At 38.6% G+C, this 21,357-nt stretch overlaps 1 protein-coding gene across 1 annotated transcript in view; it reads left to right on the top strand.

Annotated features, from left to right (window-relative positions):
• Positions 1-20,858, top strand: part of spon1a (spondin 1a) — a 61,051-nt gene extending 40,193 nt beyond the window's left edge. Inside the window, exons 7-16 of the mRNA XM_027280999.1 lie at positions 4,014-4,078; positions 10,584-10,785; positions 12,571-12,711; positions 14,018-14,093; positions 14,200-14,382; positions 18,096-18,266; positions 18,355-18,522; positions 18,799-18,963; positions 19,623-19,889; positions 19,986-20,858. Coding sequence (XP_027136800.1) covers positions 4,014-4,078; positions 10,584-10,785; positions 12,571-12,711; positions 14,018-14,093; positions 14,200-14,382; positions 18,096-18,266; positions 18,355-18,522; positions 18,799-18,963; positions 19,623-19,889; positions 19,986-20,149 — 1,602 coding nt within the window. The 3' untranslated portion in view covers positions 20,150-20,858. The remainder of the gene's footprint in view (positions 1-4,013; positions 4,079-10,583; positions 10,786-12,570; positions 12,712-14,017; positions 14,094-14,199; positions 14,383-18,095; positions 18,267-18,354; positions 18,523-18,798; positions 18,964-19,622; positions 19,890-19,985) is intronic.
• Positions 20,859-21,357: the final 499 nt, after the last annotated feature.

The following is a 21,357-nucleotide window of genomic DNA, read 5'->3' as shown; positions in this document are numbered from 1 at the left end:
TGGCGTGTGGTCATTTTTAAATGAATAATTAAATGATCTCAGAAGCATGCCGCAATGGTAATTTTGCAAAGATTTTTCTAATGTGTCTGTATGCCATTCTGGGGTGCTCTTTGTTACTTAAAAAGCAGGCAGCAAGTTTTTTTCTTTTTTCTTTTTTTTGATCTGGCTGTCAGTGAAGTGAGTCAACATAATGTGTAATTTTAGTCTGGCATACTAATGGTTTAACTGAATGAACGGATGCATGTAATGATCTGTGCTACATTTTGTCATGAAGCCGTAAATCTTTGTGCTACCAGTCATTAAACTTAACAGCAAAGTTGTGTGAAGCAGTAAGAGTGAGTTTATTTATGGCACTGTACGTTGATATTTGTCTCTAATGGATGGATACAGTCAAAGATTGCTTTGGTATTTCTTGATTCCATAAGAGGAAAAATTTACTTTCATGAAAGATCAACAACAAATATTATAAATAATTACATACAGTATACTGCACTACAAAATCTGCAGCTTACTTTTCTACTATTACTAACAAAAACACAGATTGAAATCTTTATGCAAGTTGAACATGTAGACTGTAGTCAAGAAGAGCCCAGATTCTAGCAAAGATTTGTACAGATATAACAAAATCATGATGCTGTTTTGTTATAAAATATTCAAATATTTTAATATAAAACGTGTAATTCTTTGAAAATGGAGTAAATAACACTGTAAAGACTGTAGCTGTTTTCTACAAAAACAAATCTAAGATGGAGGGATGTCTGCAGATTTATTGTGAATACAGAGCAATTCATCTCTGTGTCAAAAACAGTCCATTAGGTGTAAGGGTCCCTGACTTGGTAGATTGATATTCTAGCTGAAGCTGTGCTTTTGTTGATGGAGGCTATTTGCTTGTGTAAGTATCTTGATTTGCATCATATTTTAATGACTAAGAGTGCAAAAAACTAAAAGTTAAATCCAAATCCAAATTGCCCTTGAAACACAAACTTAGTGAATATAAACTTAGTGTATCAAAACAGTACATTTTAGCATTAACGTTATAAAGCATTGCATTATTAATGCTGCAAATCCATCTTCACCACTGACTGTCAATTATATGGAAATAAAAAATCGATACCACTGTAGCGAGGGGCATATGAGCCTTTGGCAACAGTCTAGCATGTGGACATCATACTGACAAGTCAAATTAATTATGAAACTTATCCATTCCATCAAAATATCTAGGGAGTTCCTAAGTGACGGGTTTCTGGTAATTAGTAAGTAATGATGGGAAATATTGGATCACATCCTCTATATTGATCCCAGAGAGACTTTTCTTCATTTGACAGAAGACTCAATTATGACTGAAGGGAAAGAGCCAACAGTTAGCTTCTACACTGTATCCTATTTTATACACATGTAGGGGACCTTTAGCCCAATAGAATGGCATCCAATAATCCAGATGATCAATCTGTTGATATAACTTTTCTAAAATGATTAAACTGTAAAGAGACTCTGAGCTGACTCAAATTATTTATCAAGGGATGTTACAGCATTGTTGTGTCGTGTGGTTGATGCTGGAGTGAAGATGTTAGCGGAGGGTTGATATGTAATAAGTCTGCATTTCATTCTGTGGTTTACTTCTACATATAACAGTCAACAATGAAGTGCAAATATCAGTATTGTTGTGTGAAATGCCTTAGGGCTATGTGTATTTGACAACTGTTTAGAGGCTGAGTGATGTAGCTGCTAATAAGCATGATAGATAGATAGATTTTTACTTGGTGACTAGCTTGTAGGTTATATTTTGCAGTGCTCTTGTAGTATTTTCATGACCAGAGGTGTGCATGGTGATAACTTGTGAAGCTGGCATCAATTACATCCAGCCAGATCAGCTCTTCTGACTCTTGTTAAAAGCATTACTCTAACTAGCATGACTTATTGAGACTGTTGGGAAGGACTAGAGTCCAGACTGTCCTTTTCTAAAAAGACACAAATATTCCTTTCAGACAGGTACATATTTCTTTACCTTGGTATATTATGCTTGCACAGATACACATTTTTCTTATTTTCAAGACTTCAAACAGAATCATGCAAAGGCTGATTCAAAAACCCATATGACCATTTAGGTACAGTTATTTTGAAATTATGAAGGGTAATATAGAGAGATAAAGGAAAAAGAAAACTGTTCTGTTGTTTCTGGGATTGCAGGTGCAGAAAATGAAATGTGTCCTTTTCTGCAGTTATGAGTTGCATCTTGACAGTTCAATTTATTCTGCAAATGGCCACCAAAAGACTAAATTGTGGGCGAATATCTTTTTTTGTCTCGCTCACTAGTGATCCTTGTCACTGTCTTGGACGCTGCCGGTTGTGAGATAACTGTTTCTTTGAAGGTCTCACAGCAATATTCGCTAGCTCTGTTCCTCATTAAACCCATATTTCCAAGCTCCTTTTTTCCACCTTCAGCCAGGGAAATTGGATGTTGAAAACCTCTCTCCTGGATCACATTTAAGAGACAGATGGTATGGTAAAAACTGAATAAGCAATCCTTTTCTCTTTCTGTATATTTCCCTTCAGAAGCTACATGACTGTTACAGTTCTTATAATATAAACTGACCGACTGCCTGTGTTTCAAAAAAATAAAGAAAAACATGCATTCTTGTGAAAACAAAATAAACATATTTCACGATTTAAAGTCACCTGAGAACCTGTAACCAAAAGTAGCACCTTGACACGTGTCAATTCAAGTTTGCAAGTCACTCACTAAAAAGAAATGTTTACTATGTGTATATAATATTTGAATCCTTAGCAGAGGCACAGCCCATCATTATCTATAGCAAAATAAGATTAGTTTGTTGCTTATTATGGTTTCTATTCAACCCAAAGGGATACATTACCCCACTGCTTACTGAGCTCCACCCGTAGCAGCCTGCATTACATTAAAATTGCTAGTGCTTGCCTACAGTCTCCTGTACTGCACCCACCTACTTGAATGCCCTTTCATTGGCATATGTTACTTCACAACTGTTGCGTTCCTCCAATGACACCTGGCTCTGCCACCCGTTCGTGCAGAGCAATCCAAACTTTTCTCATCTGTTGTTCCCGTTCCATTGGTGGAACGCACTACCCATTCCTGGCAGAGCAGGGGTGTCCCTCTCTACCTTTTAAAAAAAACGTCTTCTCATTTCAACATTTTTTGTCTTTGTCTTTGTATTAAACCACCATCTCACTTTAAAAAATGCATGTTGAGGCTGATGAACGAAAGCAGAACCCAATCCAAAAAGCAGAAGTGTAATCTCAGAACTGAATTCTTAGAGCATTATATATGTAATATGCAGCATAAAATCTCCATTCCAGCCACAGTATAAAGAAAAATTAGAATTATCTGTTGTATCTTCATGGAAATACTTTACAAAAAGGCACTCCTTTGATTAAACATGCAGAGTGAACATTGCATGCAAGGATGCCAACGGCATTGATCTGTCAACCGAGTTATTTTTCTTCTTAACTGAGTGACATCAGTGGCATCCATGTGATGCACAATCAAGCTTTCATGGTATGCTTTAGTGTTTGTGAAAGACTTATGCAGCCTTGTAACTAAGGCCACTTCTCTTTGTTCCCCAGAAAATGTTTGCATACAGAAATAGTTGGTTGTATGTGCTCTCTGGAATATTAATCATTCATCTTGTTCTTGTTAAGTTAATTTTCCATCATTTGGCAGAATAGGTATTAGTATTGGAACAGAAACTAAATGCATTTCCTTTTATTCCCAACCCGTGTCTGCTGCTTGTGTGAACCCGTGTCTACACTTATGTGAGGGTTGTGTTAGTCTTCTCTCATTGTCTGAGAGCACAGCTTCTCTTTAACCTTCTGGGCCTTCTGTATCCACTCACCACAATGATTTTATAGATTAAAGGATTGAAGTGGAGTCTTTCATTGATCCCTTTTAATCATTATCCTGTGAAGCACAATTGTTCAAGACTGAAGTGTTGGAAGACTGAGTTGTTTGTGTCTTTTTCTCTGTATCTCTTCTGCAGGGTGATGACGTCCTGACAGTCATCAAAATGAAAGCACAGTGGCCAGCCTGGCAACCACTTAATGTGTAAGTAATATATCCTGATTATCATAATACTCCCCGGACATCTGCTCCTGACTGTGCTGCAGGTTTTAGGATAAATTGTAGATCATCTACATTATTTTTTTACTAGAATAAAATGTTTCCACGCACACACTAGTCTTCAATAATTTCATTACAGTATAAAGTCAACCACTGGAAACTTGCTATAGACTTAATAAAGTTATACATCACAGATTCCAAGGCCTCCCCGTGTACTCATTGAACTTATTAAACCTAAAAATCATGGTAGTCTTATGTCTCTGACATGATTTCCAAGACCACAGAGACCAGAGACCTGATCACCCTACTAAAGACTATTACAAATCTGGTGCTGTTTTCAGAGATATTGAGTTACCTTTACTAAACTATTACTAATAACAACATTACTAATACTACTATCTACTCATGCCATTGGCTTCCAGTACCAGACACCATAAATCCATATGAGACTGATCCAGAGTGCTACATAGCGCATAGAGCTGTTAAAATGATTGATGATTCACAGTGGACCTGTAATATATGGGGCACTGTAGCTTGGAGGTAGAGCGAGTCGTCCACTAATCAGATGATCAGCGGTTCGATGCATGTCGAAGTGTCCTTGGGCAAGATACTGAACCCCAAATTGCTCCCGAAGGCTACGCCATCAGTGTGTGAATGTATGAATGGTTAACTCCTCAAACTGATGAGCATTTGGCAGTGCATGGCAGCCAGTGTGAGTGGTCAGAAGACAAGAAAGGCTCAGCTACATAAGTACAGTCAATTTACCATGGAATATGGGACTACAACAGCCTCTCCTAGCTTTACTTAATGCTGAAGTCTTTAGTACTTAATACTAATTAATAGCCTGAACTTTAATCATTCTTGAGCATCTCTGTATGTCTATGATGGGTATGTGGTATAAAAGCAGTTATTTGAATTTAACAGTTGTGTTAGACACATTTTGAATTTGAGATCACTTATTTGAGGCAAGATGCACTTTTTAAACATAGGACGCAGAAAATCTTCAGCAGGTTCCTTAGTAAATATACCCACTGTGATGGATTATCTCAAAGCAATTGGGAACGCAAAGTTTGCATCTACAATTTGTAATAAATAGGCCAAAACATTTTCTGCCATTTAATAGGAGTTAATTCACAAATATTAGGTCCTGAGGTTTTCCTAAGGCTTAATGTGTCAGAACATATAGTAAGAAGTTAGTATCCAAAGTTAGACCCAGAGGTTGCTGATGGGTAAAAACCCAGCTCAGCAGTGGCCTGAAACTGCCATGCACAGTGTGCATGCTCATTTGCTTGTAAAATCATAAGAGCCATTTAATCTCTTATTCATGAGAAAAACAAGAAGCATGTTGGCTCAGCTAGCCCAGAAGAACTTCACTGGTAAAGACCTGTGCAACGTTGTTGCCTCAACCACAGGGCCTCAGTGCGGGCCGTGCGTTTAGTCTCCAAAGGAAAGAACACAGCCAGGAATAGAGGCAATGATATCCACAAGGACTAATTAGTTGTGTTACTCTGCTGTAGAGGCAACCAATGAATTGTTTCACACAGTGATTGCGTACAGCACATGGAGTAGTGTGATCAATTATGTTGGCTAGGAGCAAAAAAAAAGGGAAGAGCATTTTGATGTCTATATGGAAGTGTCCTCAACATGGAAATAGTTCAATCTACATTTTACTTAACCAACTGGAAGATGTACTTTGTTAGGTCTTTAGAGTCTTTAGAGAGTTCATTACCTGTACCTTTGAGCTGCATGAAAAAAAAGCATACATGCATATTTATGTCAGCATGTTTTTACAGTATATCTGTATAAAGAGGGGAGACGATGCTATTACTTAACACAAAAGAGGGTGATTGCCAATCAAAGCTTCCAACATTCCTTGCTTTGACAATGTGAAGATGGGAGACAGGAGGAGAAAGAAATGGAGTGAGACGGGAAAACAACAACTATAAATAATGGGGAAGTGGTTAAATTAAGCTTCTGAAAAGACTGGGGTTTAAATACACTTTTTTTTTTAGGTTAACTATGTGGTTAAGAACCGGTATGTGTACTGCAAAATGCAAAGTGGCTCCTTTTGCACCAAGATTTCAATTCCATTTTACTATAAGAGCAAAATGATTGGTGGAACAAAGTGCAAAGCAGAAGAGATGTAGAAAGAGAGTAGAGGTGGGAGATGAGAAAAGAATGAGGCCGAAGAAGTGACAGCTATTATCACACATATTACAGCAGCATGTCTAAAGCAGTGGCTCTCCTGAGACCCAGTACATAATAGGAAAAAAGAGATAAACCTGACTACTGAAGGAATTTCTTTTCTAGCAAATAATGTACTAGGCAAATCCTTGAGAGGTGACTTGACCATCTGTCAATAGTTTCAGGGTCACTGGGCTAAAGCTTAATTGAAAAAAAAAGCACATCAAAAGAATTTATGTTCATAATTAAACAATAAAAAATAAAGATAAAAAAGATTAAATAAATACGGTAATTTAGTACTCTTAATTTCAAGGAATCATTCACAGCTAATTATGTGGTTCCCCAAACTTAAGCAGTCTTTGTTGCCTGTTAAAACTATAACCATCACCCACTCTGTTGCTAAGTGAGCCTGTCCCACAGTACTTACATATACCAGACCAGCTGTATAACTTGGTAGTCTTTTCACTACCATGTAATTCTCCAGTCAGTGTATAAAGAAATGACTAGGAGCAGAGATACAGATAAAATTGAAAGCCCATGCAAATCAATCACAGTCTGTGGTCTTAAAAGTCAGTGGTTCAAAAATGGGTGAGGCAGCCAATAAATGTCAATTCATCATGACTTTCTGTCCACATAGGTGTCTGAGGGAGTTACTTTTCTTGTCAATCTTCTAATAAACTCAAAATAGCACTGTTGACTGTGGTGGAAACAAGTGAGGCTGGAATTATGTTTTTCCAAAAACTTCTGCAGATCTGCACAGAGAAGGGTGTTATGGGTAACTATCGGTCATGACATGTACACCTCCATAATTCTCAAGTGTGAAAGAAACTGCCACACAGATGTATCTGAGTGACCCATTCCAATTCGAGACATAAGTTTCGGATGTCTACAGTCAAAGCCAAAGAAAGCACTGGCTCTAAAATGTGTCTTTTCAGACCTAGTGGAACTATTGTCCTGTAATAATACATCAAATGGTAGCTTGGAAACAAATATAAAAAGATTTGATAGATTTCAATGAAAATATTTATTTTATACAAGTAAGGAGGAAATGGCCTTGCACTGAAAAAGTAGAAAAAACATGCATGAAAATATGATATATTAGAGAAACATCCTTCAAAGTCAGGACAGTGCGGTCTCCCAGCCTCAAGTTGTAATCATTTGGACAAAAAGTATGGTGTGTATTAATAGCTGCTTAAATTGTTCCATACTTTAAGAGATGACACAGAGGCTGAAGCTGATTTATTTCTGCGTCCAGTAAAAAAGAGAAAGTCGATGTACTGTTTAAGTTAGACTGTAGCAGAGTTGCATTTGCTGAAATTTTATTCAGAACATGACATTTAATAGTAATAACAATAACACTTCATCTTATTCATAGGTGCCTTTTAAAGCACTCAAGGACACGTTACAGGCACATTTGAAAAGGAAACAGGAATATAAAAAGACATCATAGAATCGCACCAAGCAGTAATATATAATATTTTAGGTATAAAAATCACCTGCATCAGTAAAACACTTGTGTGGTTGTAGCCATTTGAGGCAAAGCCACTAATTGGAGTTTACCTAACTATTATTTTCAACATTGTCTATTATGCCATCTCACATTTAAAGACTGTTTGTTAAAGAACATTTTTCCTTGACTGAAAGACTTCGGCAGAAGGGACTGTTCAGCTCATTCTAGTACAGGACAAACCAAATTTCAAACAAACTAGTTCCCATGAAAGACATTATTTCTCAATAAAACTCACTCAAACACACTATCACTCACAAAAGGCAGTGTATTTCTCATAGACCTTGATAGAACAGATCATTCTCAAGGTCTTATATAAAAAAAAAATGGATGAAAAGCTATCTCTGACTCTCTTTGTTGCACTGTATCCTCCAACTCTCTACTACTACTCTCTACCTCACTAAATTTCTCTTCGTTAGTCCACCTCCTATACCACTTTTTCCACTTCACTTCCACTTAAAATGGTTTTATCCATGACAGCTGCAGTACCTCGATGACACTCAGCTGGCTCCGTGTTGTTACTCCTACTCTCTCTTGTCAGGCGTCCTCATAATAACCAGAGGACTACTTTGGTGTTCTTCGGGTTAAAGCTGATTAGCAGTTGAAAAAAAAGAAGCTGGCTGTCAGCTGTGCGAAATACGGAGCATTAAAGACAAAAATACAGCTGTTAATGAGGTGCCTTATTTATTTCTGTCACTCTCAGAACTACTTTTTGGGGTTGATAGCAATGGTTTATGTGTGTGCATAATGTGATGTAACAGTAGCAAGCCTTGCCCCACTTACGTATGGGTTAACCTAAGTATTTTTGCATACTAGAGGCATATGAAACATAATATTGCGGTTCTCTAGCGGTGCAATAATATATTGATAATCAGACAGCTTTATCAAATCTGTCTGGAGAACAATAATTAGCTAAGATTAGCTGGAAAGGCAACACCAAGATGCAATCAAATCAAATTTCAGATATTGTATTTTTGGGCCATGAATTTTATTGCATTATTGATATTGCAGAGGATGAATTTATTAAAACAGTCTATTTTTTTTTTTTTTGGAGGCAATGTTTCAGTTTCAGTTTGTCTTGCATAAACTAGATAGAAATAATCAGAAAACACTGATTTCTCACCCACACAAGTAATTTGTGCAACAGTCAAATGTAAGAGAATTAGTGTGAAGGGGAATCATCATCAGCTGAAAATATCTGTGTAGCAATAGCATGGCCCATGGCAATAACACTCATATCAACACCTCTCTAAAACCAGAAATATTTTGGAATAACAAAAGCATTTCACTGAGGTTATATAGGATGATCAATCACTTTCTCATGTGTAGAGCCCAGCTGTCAGGACAAACCTCAGACTTGCAGCACCCACTAAGCAGAGGCCCAGGAGTGTCGAATCAAACTGTGTGATACCAGGGGATAAGTACTACTTCCCCTCTTCAGAGGCCATCGTTAGCAGAGTGTGCAAGGGCAGGGCTGAGTTGGCTAAAGTTAAATGGATTTACATGGTTATGGTGACAGGTATCACTGGTTAATTGTCTATGTTTCAGCAGGAATCCTCCTATTTCTAATTAATCTTGTATTGGCCGGGGAAAAAAGCTGTCAATCTGGCCATCAAGACAGATGACCTGGTGTGTGTGTGTGTGTGTGTGTGTGTGTGTGTGTGTGTGTTTGTGTCTCCTGTGCTGGAACGGTGCAAATGTGGTGTGGAGATGGATGGCAATGTGAGTGTAGAATATGTGAAATAAATACTTGACAGCCATGATTTGTAGGCACTGCAAGCACTTTCCTTACTCTGTTGGAGTTTCCCTCTTTCCCTCTTTCAACTTTTTCTCTAGTTCAGTATCAATTTCACAGTGTTACTTTTCTTCTTTCTGTTGTTATTATCAAACACGGTTTAAAAACAAAATCTTACTTGAATTATTGACCATGGTGCACTGTCTAAGCACCATGTCGCTGTTGAATGACAGCAAAGTTATCAGTCTTATGTACTGTTGGCACGTAGGGGTGTGAAATGTCCCAAGTGAATCCTAAGGATTGATATCAGGATGACCTGGGAATATTGAAATGAATCATTTTGGCCAAAATAAACTTGATCAAATGTGGATAATTTATTTTACTGTATGCAAGTATGCAACTGAAAATATGTGTGTGAACGTGAAAAATGATTTGGGGTGGTGACTTATGACATAAAATGCTGTACATGGATTCTTTAAGCGGCGACATTAACAAATATGTTTCAGGAATTCCATGAGCTACATTCAACCATTTCATTTCAATAATTTAATCTCATGAACTTTAGATGAGAACCTGCAGTATTTGGACCAAGTTGCTTGTGAAAAAGGAGGTGTGCCATAGTCTGTATAAGCTACACTTGTGATTAAATACAGGTACATATTTAATCAGCTAAATATATATTTATCTTTCCTGTGACTTGGATTGGGATCCGGGCCAAAAAAAAAAAAAAAAAGAATGTTTTTAGCATTTGTTGTGAGTAAAATGTCATAACTTGTATCTTGCACTTGTTTTCTTCTTGTATTTACAATTGGAAATGTACCACTTTACAAGATCTCAAGGACCAACTTAATGCAGCACTGGGTTTGCTTTTTTTTTTTTGAGCTGAACATCTCTTTTGAGGTGGAGCAGCTGCAGCTCAGCCTCAGGTCTTCTGAAAGACACACCTTTGGTGCCACATCCTTCGGAGGTTTGTCTTTGTCAGTTGGGTTGCAGCTAACATCTCTCTTTCCCTCCCTTACTCACATTCACAAACTGCTTTCATTCATTCTCCCTCTCTTTCTTAGGCGGGCTGCCCCATCAGCTGAATTCTCAGTAGACCGGACCCGTCACATTATGTCTTTCCTGACCATGTTGGGGCCGAGTCCAGACTGGAATGTGGGTCTGTCTGCTGAAGACTTATGTACCAAGGAGTGTGGTTGGGTCCAGAGGGTGGTCCAGGACCTGATCCCTTGGGATGCAGGCACTGACAGTGGGGTTACATACGAGGTCAGTAATACAATTTTGGTATTAATTACTAAAAGATGTGATTTATTAAAGCATTATGTTTCCTCATTCTGTATCACCTGCGTGTTTGTGTCATGTACGATAATTGATCTATCTTTTAAAAATAATTCCTAGTGTGGAACATTAGTAAACTGTCATTAATTTCCAATATTTTTGGTGAAGAAAGTAAACAAATACCCCTTTAAAATAGTTATTTATAAAACTAGCATTAGCTTCTATAGAGAGGCCTATAAAACCTGTAGGTGCTTTAGTTCAAACTGTTTTAATCACATTTATTGAAATGTAGCTTTTGTGAAACTTCCTTAATGTACCAGTCATCAGCATTTAAAATAAAAACTTGACTTAACTCAGGTTACCACCCCACAGTCCTATAGCAATCCCTATTGCAAACTGTTATTCTCTCCACCTTTTACCCCTCCTGGATAACCTTCCTCCTCACCCTCATCACCAGCTGATTCTTCCCTTCACACTCGCATTTTGACCTTGTCATTATACCAACCTCTTCCTCTTCATCTGCCCGTCTCCTCACATTCACAATCACTCCTGCTCTCACCTCTTCACATACTGCCCGTGTGCAACAATTCAAGTGTCATCACCCATCCAATTCTCCTTTAACAGCCTTGAACTTGTCCCACCCCCGCCCTCACCCTGAGGTGCTTGTCTGCTCAGTGTCTCCAGTCAGCACTAACTGACTAGATTGTGTGTGTGCATGTTTCAAAAACCAAACTCGGTGATGACATGTGTGAAACCTTTGGCTGATCCCTCGTAGTGCACAGATGAACCCACTGAACTGTGCTCTCTCGCTTGTTTTGGTTGGCCTCATGAATAATTTCCCTCTCCCTCTTCTTTTTCTTCCTCTCTCTTATTTTCAGTTTTGTATTTTTTTTCATAGCAAACACAGCTTCAGTTTGCCTTCTATGCATTAATTTTTGGACAGCTCCATAATCTTTAACAACAGCCAAAACATGCCACAGGAAAACATCTGTAAAACCTTTTGTGAACTGAAAGTGCAGAATTTGAATTGTGTACAGCAGGGATTTGAACTGTGAGGTGTGGAGGAAGACAAATACTCTGTGTGAGGTGAAAGGAATAAGCGTTCTAAAAACAACAGGAAGTTAGTTATTGTAGTTTGACCCGGTTGATTTGGCCTGTTTAAAGAAACCCTCTATCCAAAAATACATAGTGAAGCGGAGGAACAGAGGCTATTCCGGTTTTGGGGTGGGTCTTTGGCTCTCTGTTGCAAAATTGTTAAAGGCACAGGCCTGTAACAGAATAACGAGATCCATCCTTTGTGCCATTACTTTTACTGCATCTTTTAATTAGTGGCCACTCATCACCCTTCTCCCTATCTCGCTCTCTCTCCCTCTCACACACACAAACACAAACTGTTTTACTCTTTTCCCACTTTCTTTTTTTTTTCTGGGTGGCCTCGGTGGGGGGTGAAGGATGAGCTGGTCTTCTGCCTCCAGACAGCCTCTGGCAGTGATGCTTCTATCAACCCCATGCTGGCAGACCTTTACTGTTGACTAATAAGAGCATCTCCCATATAAACTACAGCGCTCCTCCACAGCTGCTTTCCGACTTTGTGACTTGTCCTTTGTGTGACTTGTCCTTTGTGTAACTTTTGACTGACTTTGTGCTCATTGTACTTGCACAGATGTATTTTTCAAACAAATCCTGACAGTGTGTTATTTTTGAAATCCCAAAGATCCACAGCTTTATGTTGTTGTTTTTTTTTCCTTTTTCTGTCTGTCTGTGTCCTTTTAGTCTCCCAACAAGCCCACTGTACCCCAAGACAAGATCCGTCCCCTGACCAGTCTGGATCATCCACAGAGCCCTTTCTATGATCCTGAAGGGGGCGCCATCACTCCTGTGGCTAGGGTGGTGGTGGAACGCATCGCAAGAAAGGTCTTTTTTCATACCAGTCAACTCTTGGTAGATACTTGATACTTGGTAGCTTTTGTAGGATAAGGATCATAATGCACAATTACATCATAATTGCATATTTTAACAGATAATACTATTATTACTAGATTTAGACCATTATACAGTCTTTGTGATTGATGATCATCACAATATACTAACAAGACTTAAATAAATTAATTTGAATATATTAGAGCACCGGGCAGTACAGTGATCCAGTGATTAGCCCTTTTGTCTCACAGCAAACAAAAAAAAGAAAAGGTCCTTGGTTGGTCTGTTCTGTTGATCTGATCACTTTTATTTTGAGGTGATCCTCCAGTTCTACCATCTCCATGCTGGACTGATAAATCAACCAAATTATACTGACATAAATATAACTGGCATCATTTAATATCTGTCATTGTTGTGAAGTATTGCTGTAGCTTAATGTCTGAAAATCAGAGACTGAGAAAAGGGGGGAGAGACCATTTCTTTTTTCTTTATGATTTGTTAAATCCTGTCCATGGATACAGCCTCTGATCAGTGTTGGATGTACTTCCTGTATTTATGATCTACAGGTTGGAAGTAATGTTTCACACTTGTCAACAAGTCTGCTGCTTTCCAAATTGAACAGAATGAAATATAAGCTTTCCTAAATGTAATTCATGTTATCAAACATCAGATCGTAGTAGTAGTAGTAGTAACAGCAGCATTAATAAGTAATGAGGGAAAAGTGTGCAGTTTCAGTCAAAGTCATCTCGTGGCACTGAGGGTGACATTTTGACCAATCACCACCTGTGTCAAAGTTAACATATCAAGAATAATAAATTGCATAGTACTGCATACTCATAAAAGGACTTCTGCCAAGGAAATGGCAAGGAAATTCAAACATTTATGGCAGGTATTAAAATTCACTCTCCATGAAATATTACCTTTTTTCTAATTATACTTTGATGGGTGGTGAAAACACATTTCCTAGGAACTCTGGCCACAAACCAAAGAGGGATGAAATGTTAGCAGTCCTTCAGTGGCATCTAGAGGCAGCTGTGGGGATTTTGGAGGATTTATTGCTTTATTCTTTTGCCATAAACCATTTTTTATCACTTACTTGCTCAACACACACACACATGCACACATACTCAGTTGACACTTGTAGAATGCATTATTATACAGTATGTCTTCTTCCTGTGTAGTGTGGATACCACACAGTACACAGAAGAAAATCCAAACAAAAAAATAGAAAAACAGCAACAGAGCATTTACAGAGTTAAAGAATATGTCACAACACTTCTGTGTGACTGTGTGTCCACAGGGCGAACAGTGCAACATCGTGCCGGACAATGTGGATGACATTGTAGCAGATATTGCCCAGGAAGAAAAAGAAGAAGGTCTGGACCATGCTCCCAATTCTCTCACTTACACAAGATTAAAAGTATAAATAGGAGTGGTAGACTGTTATCTATAAGTATCCATACCCTCTTTACCACCGTGCAGATGATACTCCTGAGACCTGTATCTACTCCAACTGGTCTCCATGGTCCGCCTGCAGCTCGGCAACTTGTGAAAAAGGCAAGCGGATGAGGCAGAGGATGCTAAAAGCCCAGTTGGACCTTAGTGTGCCCTGCCCACACACCCAGGATTTTGAGCCTTGCATGGGGCCCGGATGCAGTGATGAGGGTGAGTCTCTATACAAAAAATAAAGGTTACTGTTTTTGAAAGGAAAGTATCTTGTTATTTTTTCTTGAAATTTCACGATTATTGCTTCCATTAATGTTTTGACACTCTAAGAAGTGAGGGCAAGTTTGCATGTCATTAATGTTTTGACACTCTAAGAAGTGAGGGCAAGTTTGCATGTCAGCATGATTAATTAAGTGAGAGCAGAAGAGGCAAAAAGAGCACTTTGTTTATATGGCTGGCTTTTAAATTTTATAGCAAGTCTAGTTAAATTGCATGAGGCTGGCTTTTAAATTTTATAGCAAGTCTAGTTAAATTGCATGAGGTCAATAAATATATTTAATGAGAGTTTAAGAGAAATTCACTCAAGAAATGATGTCTGCTGGTTGTGGTTGTTTTTGGTTTTTTTTGCTCTCTCTTATTGTTTCTTTTTGTCTCCCTACAATCATTTGTAGATGTCAGTCATTATGTCACTGTTCAACAGTTTAGTCTAGTTTTATAAAAACTTTGATGATCCTCTGACCTGTCGCCAAGCAGCACCATCAGATAAAAGTTTCCTTTGATCAACATGTAGATGACAAGTGTGGATGCTTAATATTAATCATTTAACATAGATGATTAAATGATGTAATGAGCAGACTAAACTTGGTTGTCTATTGAGGTTGCTCAAGAGGTTGAATTTGCCTCTCAGTGGAAGAAGCTCTTCATTGCATTTAATGGTGGACAAATTGTGCTTTTGGAGGTTGATTATTTGTGCCATGTTTTACATCTTGAATGGTGGTTATGCAGAAATATTAAGCCTTAATTTTAATAATATTCTGAACTTTTTGGAACTTTTTAAAACTCAGTTATAAAGTGCTTTACAGGGTAAGAAAAGTTCAGAACTCCCCATCATGACAGTTAATTAAATTGGGGAAATACAGGTATGGAAAATTGAATTTAATGTGCCACAGTAAAATAAGAGAGAATGAAATAAATGTTATGAAAGTGTTTGAATCAGCCAGAAATGACATTGCCGATAGACTCAGCCTCAGAGATTATTCCAAATAAATGTGCTGAGAAAAGAACTCCTTCCTCTGCCTGTTGGTGCCATAACACATGCACACTGGTGTCCTGGTTCAGCAAAGCCTGCATACATCAAAACAACAAACTATGTATACAATGGGCTATAATTCCTACATGATTCGTTGGATGTGGATATAAACAATCATTTTAACCTCACATTCACTGTCTCATTTCAAATCCAGTGAGCTGGAGCACAGATCCCATACAACAAAAAAGATATATAACAGTCTTAATATTTATCTTCACTTTACCTCCACCTTACCACCAAGCTCAAATGCTACTGGACAATATGTCCCACTGCAGAATTATGAGATTCAAATGAGTCAATCCTTTTAATCTTTATTACTTTTCAGTCATGAATTTTCTATTTGACTTTTCACAGTAGAGACATTCAGGAGAATGGTGTGACAGAGTGACAGGTAGGGTCCAACATGTCGATTATTTAAGTCCCATCACAATCTGTTGTGTCACAACACCAGTGGTTCTATGTTTAAAAGGTGCATGTTGACATACAGATTCAAGTGTCTTGTCAATGTGGCGTTTCTGCACAGAAATATTACTAGTAGTACTACTATTAGAACTGAAAACACTACAGAGCAGCTTTATCAAGCTTAGCCAGACAAGAAAATAAATTAAAAGTCGGTCTCCATAAAATAAAAATAAAAATGCAAGTCTCCTTCATAAATAATCTAAGACATAGATAGGTAGGGTTTGTATATTCAAAATGACCTATGTGTTGCAACCAACAAAGGTCATCTGCAGTAGCTGAGTAGTGTAGTCTTTCACTAATCAATGGGAGTATGATTGATCAAAAAATGAGGAAAAAAAGAATAACAAGGAAAAAGGAGGAAAGTAGAGATTATTCATTCACTCAACGTGACTTATCCTTATCAGGGTCGCGAGGGCTTGAGCCAATCGCAGCTGACATTGAGCGAGAGACGGGGTGCACCCTGGACAGGTCGTCAGTTCATCACAGGGCTGACACATAGAGACAAAGACCTATGGGCACGTTTGAGTTATTAATTAACCAACAGCCACCCAGAGAGAACATGCAAACCCTACAGGGATGAACTTTCCAGGAGTTGACGGGTTTGAACCCAGAGCCTTCTTGCTGTGAGAGGACAGTGCGAATCATTGTGGTACCCAAAGAGATGAGAACAGGGGTAAAAAAATTAAAAAGTGGTTTGATATAATGCAGCTATAAATCAAGGTGGACCCAATGTTTTCTCTAAATCTACAGTACATACACATACTACAAGCACATACTGTCCAATCAAAATCTCTCATGACTTTAATGTTCTTTTTTAGCAACTTCTAAAACCTCTTCAGCATGTTATGGTGGCCATGTCCTGCTTTCACATTATGTGATGCTATAGAATAATAAACATTCTTTGTGCAGATGGTAATTTAATGTTCTGCTACTTGGTCTTTTAGTCCTGTTTTTGTTCATCCTACACAGTAACAACCACAAGGGCACTCCAGTCTATAAACAACATGATATGTGTGAGATGTGCTCCCATCTTGAAAGTGATAGGACACTGACTAAACATTATCACAACGATTGCACCTACCACATTTGAAAGTTCCACAGGACTTTTGTAGCTAGGTCGCTTGTGTGGGAGGGGTAAGATAGCACCTTGTCTCTCAGGGCCATCTGAATGAGAACATTAGTAGCTTTGTGAACAGCAGTTGGAGAGATGCATCACTCTGAAGAATGCTCCATGTGTTTAATAATGTTCCTTATCTGAGTTGCTTGTTCGCCGAATTGCTGGATATTTATAGTATATTTTTGAAGATTTCTTTCTGGTTTGGAGTAGCTGCTTTCTATTTACAGATTTTGCTCTTTGAAGTCATTTTCTACTGTATTTCTTTGGTATCCTTGTTTGCCATGTCTCTAGCCTTGTTTATAACAGTTTGGATAGAAACTATCCAATTGTATTTCATATGTAAATCCCCATCATCTGCTTTTGTGATTTTCACATCTCGTCCTTTTTGCTGTATTCCAAAGATAAGGTTCTTATTGTTCAAATATTTATGAAATTGAAGTACTACATGTTCATCACATTGCATTAAGAATATTAGATTAGATAGATTAATCTATTATGCAGTGTCCAAACCATTTTTTGTCCGTATGGGCTGGATAAGCTCCAAATTACCCACACTCATTGAAACAGGTTGGCATAGGAGGGTGCAAAGGTCATGCCCATAGCTGTCTTGAGAAATACACCGTTCTCCAATGCCCATCTTGGGTGACTGTGGCTAGGTGGAAGAATGAGTTGTCAATAACCAATCAATGACCCCAAGGTTGGCGGTTCGATCCCCGCCCTTGCTACTCAAAAAAGATGGCCGGGGTGCTCTTGAGCAAGGCACACACACTTTGCAATTTCAGTTTCGTGTCTTTCCCAAGGACATTTCAACATGTTGGTTGTGAGGCAAGGATCGAACTGCTCTACCTCTGAAACACACCCAAGTGAAGTTTGTGTCTAACACTGAGCAGTATCAGTGATCCAAAATAAGCAATGTAGCCTATTTGAACCTGAGTTTCTCTGTGACAAAACAGAGACAAAAACAGATTTAAAACCTGACATCTAAACAGGAAATAAAGATTATGAAATTTAGGGAAATAAACAACACTATCTTTGACTCTTTAGACGCTTCTACCTGTATGATGTCAGAGTGGATCACCTGGTCTCCGTGCAGTGTGTCCTGTGGGATGGGCTCACGTTCCCGTGAGCGCTATGTAAAGCAGTTTCCTGATGATGGCTCAGTCTGTACACTGCCTACAGAAGAGACTGAAGACTGTGTGGTCAATGAGGAATGCTGTGAGTTTTTCGCTTTTCCTTTTAAGTCATACTATAGATCTAATGTAAGTAGCGCTCTAGGATTACAGTAATTCCCTCTTACCCTTAGCTCCCAGCAGTTGCCTGGTTACAGAGTGGGGTGAATGGGATGTCTGCAGTGCCACTTGCGGTCTTGGCATGAAGCGGAGAGAGCGCATGGTAAAGATGGCTCCTGCAGATGGCTCCATTTGCGAGGCAGAGGTGCTGCAAGTGGAGAAATGCATGATGCCAGAATGTCGTGAGTAGCAGCATCTTCAGCACCATAACTAGCTTAACACCTCCTACACTTCAAATCTGGACAAAAATTGCCTTATTATGCAACCAGGCAAAAGGGGCCTGTGGCCTAACTGTAGACTCACAGAAGGGAATTTGATTTCTCTTTCGTTCCCTTTTCAGAAAATTCTTAATGTCCTTTCAAACAGTGATTTGATCAGTTGCAAACAAATGCATGTTTTTGATATTGAAATACACATCTGAACACTATGTGTTAGTGAGTGACTCGTGTTGTGTATAGATACAATCCCCTGCATGCTGACTCCATGGTCTGACTGGAGTGACTGCAGTGTGACTTGCGGGAAAGGTTTGAGGACACGGCAGCGCATGCTCAAGTCCCCTGTGGAGCTGGGAGAGTGTACAGAAGAGTTAGAACAGGTGGAGAAGTGTATGCTACCAGAGTGTCGTAAGTAATTAACACCTCTATCTACACACACACATACTGTACATATATGCACATGTATAAATTATGGATATTCATGATTTTGTTATGCTCCTGGTGCCAGATTTACAGAACTTTAATGCTCGCTGGTGTATGCAGACATGAGAAGTCTAACATTAGGAAGAAATTATATAAAAGCATTTTGAAGTTAATTAGAACTACAAGACCTCAGTAAGATCAATTAAAATGTGTTTGAGGTAATTTAGAAACAATGTTTGTCCTGACAAGTTTATTCTCTTTCAGGCGGAACACATCTTCTCATGTTCCATGTCCCCCATAAGGATTGTAATTTATGTATAAATCCATGTTGTTGTTTTAGGAATTAGAGTTGTTTATGTATACTGCATGTTTTTTTTTTCATGTCAGTGTTTATTAGTTTACAGCAGTGGTGAGGATGCTACATCAGACCCATGTGGTTATGTGAAAACAAATCACACCCTCTGGCAAGCCAGAAAAGTATTCTCTGTGGTGTCACTGTATAATTTAGATAAGATGCACAATATTTCCTAGACACAGATTCATATATAATCCATGACTTACAGTTACCGCTCTCACTCTCAGCTTTACTCTGTCACAACTTCCTCTAAACCCCTTCCTGTTCCTGTCCATTTCTGTCTACTCAGCCATAGACTGTATCATGTCAGAGTGGACTGAGTGGTCAGAGTGCAATAAGTCCTGTGGGAAGGGTCATACAATCCGGACACGTGTAGTGAAGCTGGAACCTCAGTTTGGAGGAGACCCCTGTTCTGAAACCATCCAGAGGAAGAAGTGTAAGATCAGGAAGTGCAACCGAGGACAAGCCAACAGTGATGAGAAGAAACGACGCAAGGAACAGCGTGAAAAGAGGAGGAGCAAACAAGGCAGAGCTGAGGTCACCTCCGAGCATCCAGGTTGGTATCCTTGCACTTGTCACATTCAGAACTACAACACCACACATTATTCTGACTGTCTATCACTTCCCTTTTTTTTGGAATTCTATCTTTTAGGTTGTAAAATGAGACCGTGGTCGAGTTGGACAGAATGTACCAAGCTGTGCGGCGGAGGTATTCAAGAGCGACTCATGACAGTGAAGCAGAGGTTTAAGACTGCCCAGCTGTCTAGCTGCAAGGACAGGAAGGAGATCAGGGCTTGTAATGTGCACCCCTGCTAGGAAGGAGTAGGGAACCTGGGGTTGGTATGGAAGGGAGGGAGGGATGGGGCTGGGAACAGGACAGGGCATGGCACAGTGCCGCACAATGATCCAATGCACTCTGTTTAGGGCTGAAATGGCACATGCTTGAATCTGTATTGGTTAAATCCAGAGCTCAGGTCAGTAATCGTCAAGAGAAGATAAACTTAAAGATCTCACTGGAAAACTCTGGATTTAAACCAAGCCGATTCTTCTGTGCTTTCAGACTAGCTCTGATACACATATGACTCTTTTGCAAGGTTACTGTAAACTTGTTGTGGTATAATATATCTTGAAAATATAATTATGAAATATAAATTGATAATAATAAGATAAAGAACTGTTATATCTTGTGGTATCTTTAAGTAGTACAGTATATTCCAGACTTTTAAGCACAGGTGCCCAGCCATTCCAGTGTTTTATATGCCTTCAATTGTTTGGTTGTTTCAAGGACACAAAATGCCCAGTTGACTTTTTACCCAGTTATATTGTTGTACATGTAGATGCACCACGATTGAGATCTATATGATTTTGAGCATTCATAGAAGATTTTGTTATTTTTTTGCTGTGGAATTTTTTGATAAGAATATGTCCCAAGATTCTTACCAAAGTCTTGTGTAGATGTTTTCTAGATCTCTTCCCTTCCTTTCCTTTATCTCTGTTCCTCTAACATATTAATATTTTGGAATAATATCACCTTTACAATAAAAGTAAATGTGACAACTTTTCACCTGGGTCTGTCTTTTTATTCAGGGATAAAAGTGTGATGTAGGCAGTTGATGGTGTACACTTTTGCTGCCACTAGATGGTGACAGATAGCTTGAAAGCTTTGCTTTTCATCATGAAATTGGTCATTCTTGAGGTTGCTTGTTTTAATGTCATCCCCTAGATAGATATATGTAATGGCCACAGGGGGGCAGTGTAAGGAATGGAATCAAGATTATCATTACATTGGGGTATTTTATTAATTTTTGTGTTGTAATTGGGTATACAAGTTAATATACTTAAAAATGCCCTACAAAGAAATATGCAGCACTTTGTAATTCATGCAGAATTAAATGGAATAATTTGTCTAATCAAAGGCAATGTAACAAGAAAATCATTTGACAGTGATGGCCTTCTAGAGAGAAATAGGCGAGGATTCAAAGGTTGCTACTCTTCAGAGAGAGCACTCTCATTTTACACATAGA

Source organism: Larimichthys crocea, chromosome VIII, assembly GCF_000972845.2.
Source record: "Larimichthys crocea isolate SSNF chromosome VIII, L_crocea_2.0, whole genome shotgun sequence".
Lineage (NCBI taxonomy): Eukaryota > Metazoa > Chordata > Actinopteri > Sciaenidae > Larimichthys > Larimichthys crocea.
This window is presented reverse-complemented; position numbering and strand designations above follow the sequence as displayed.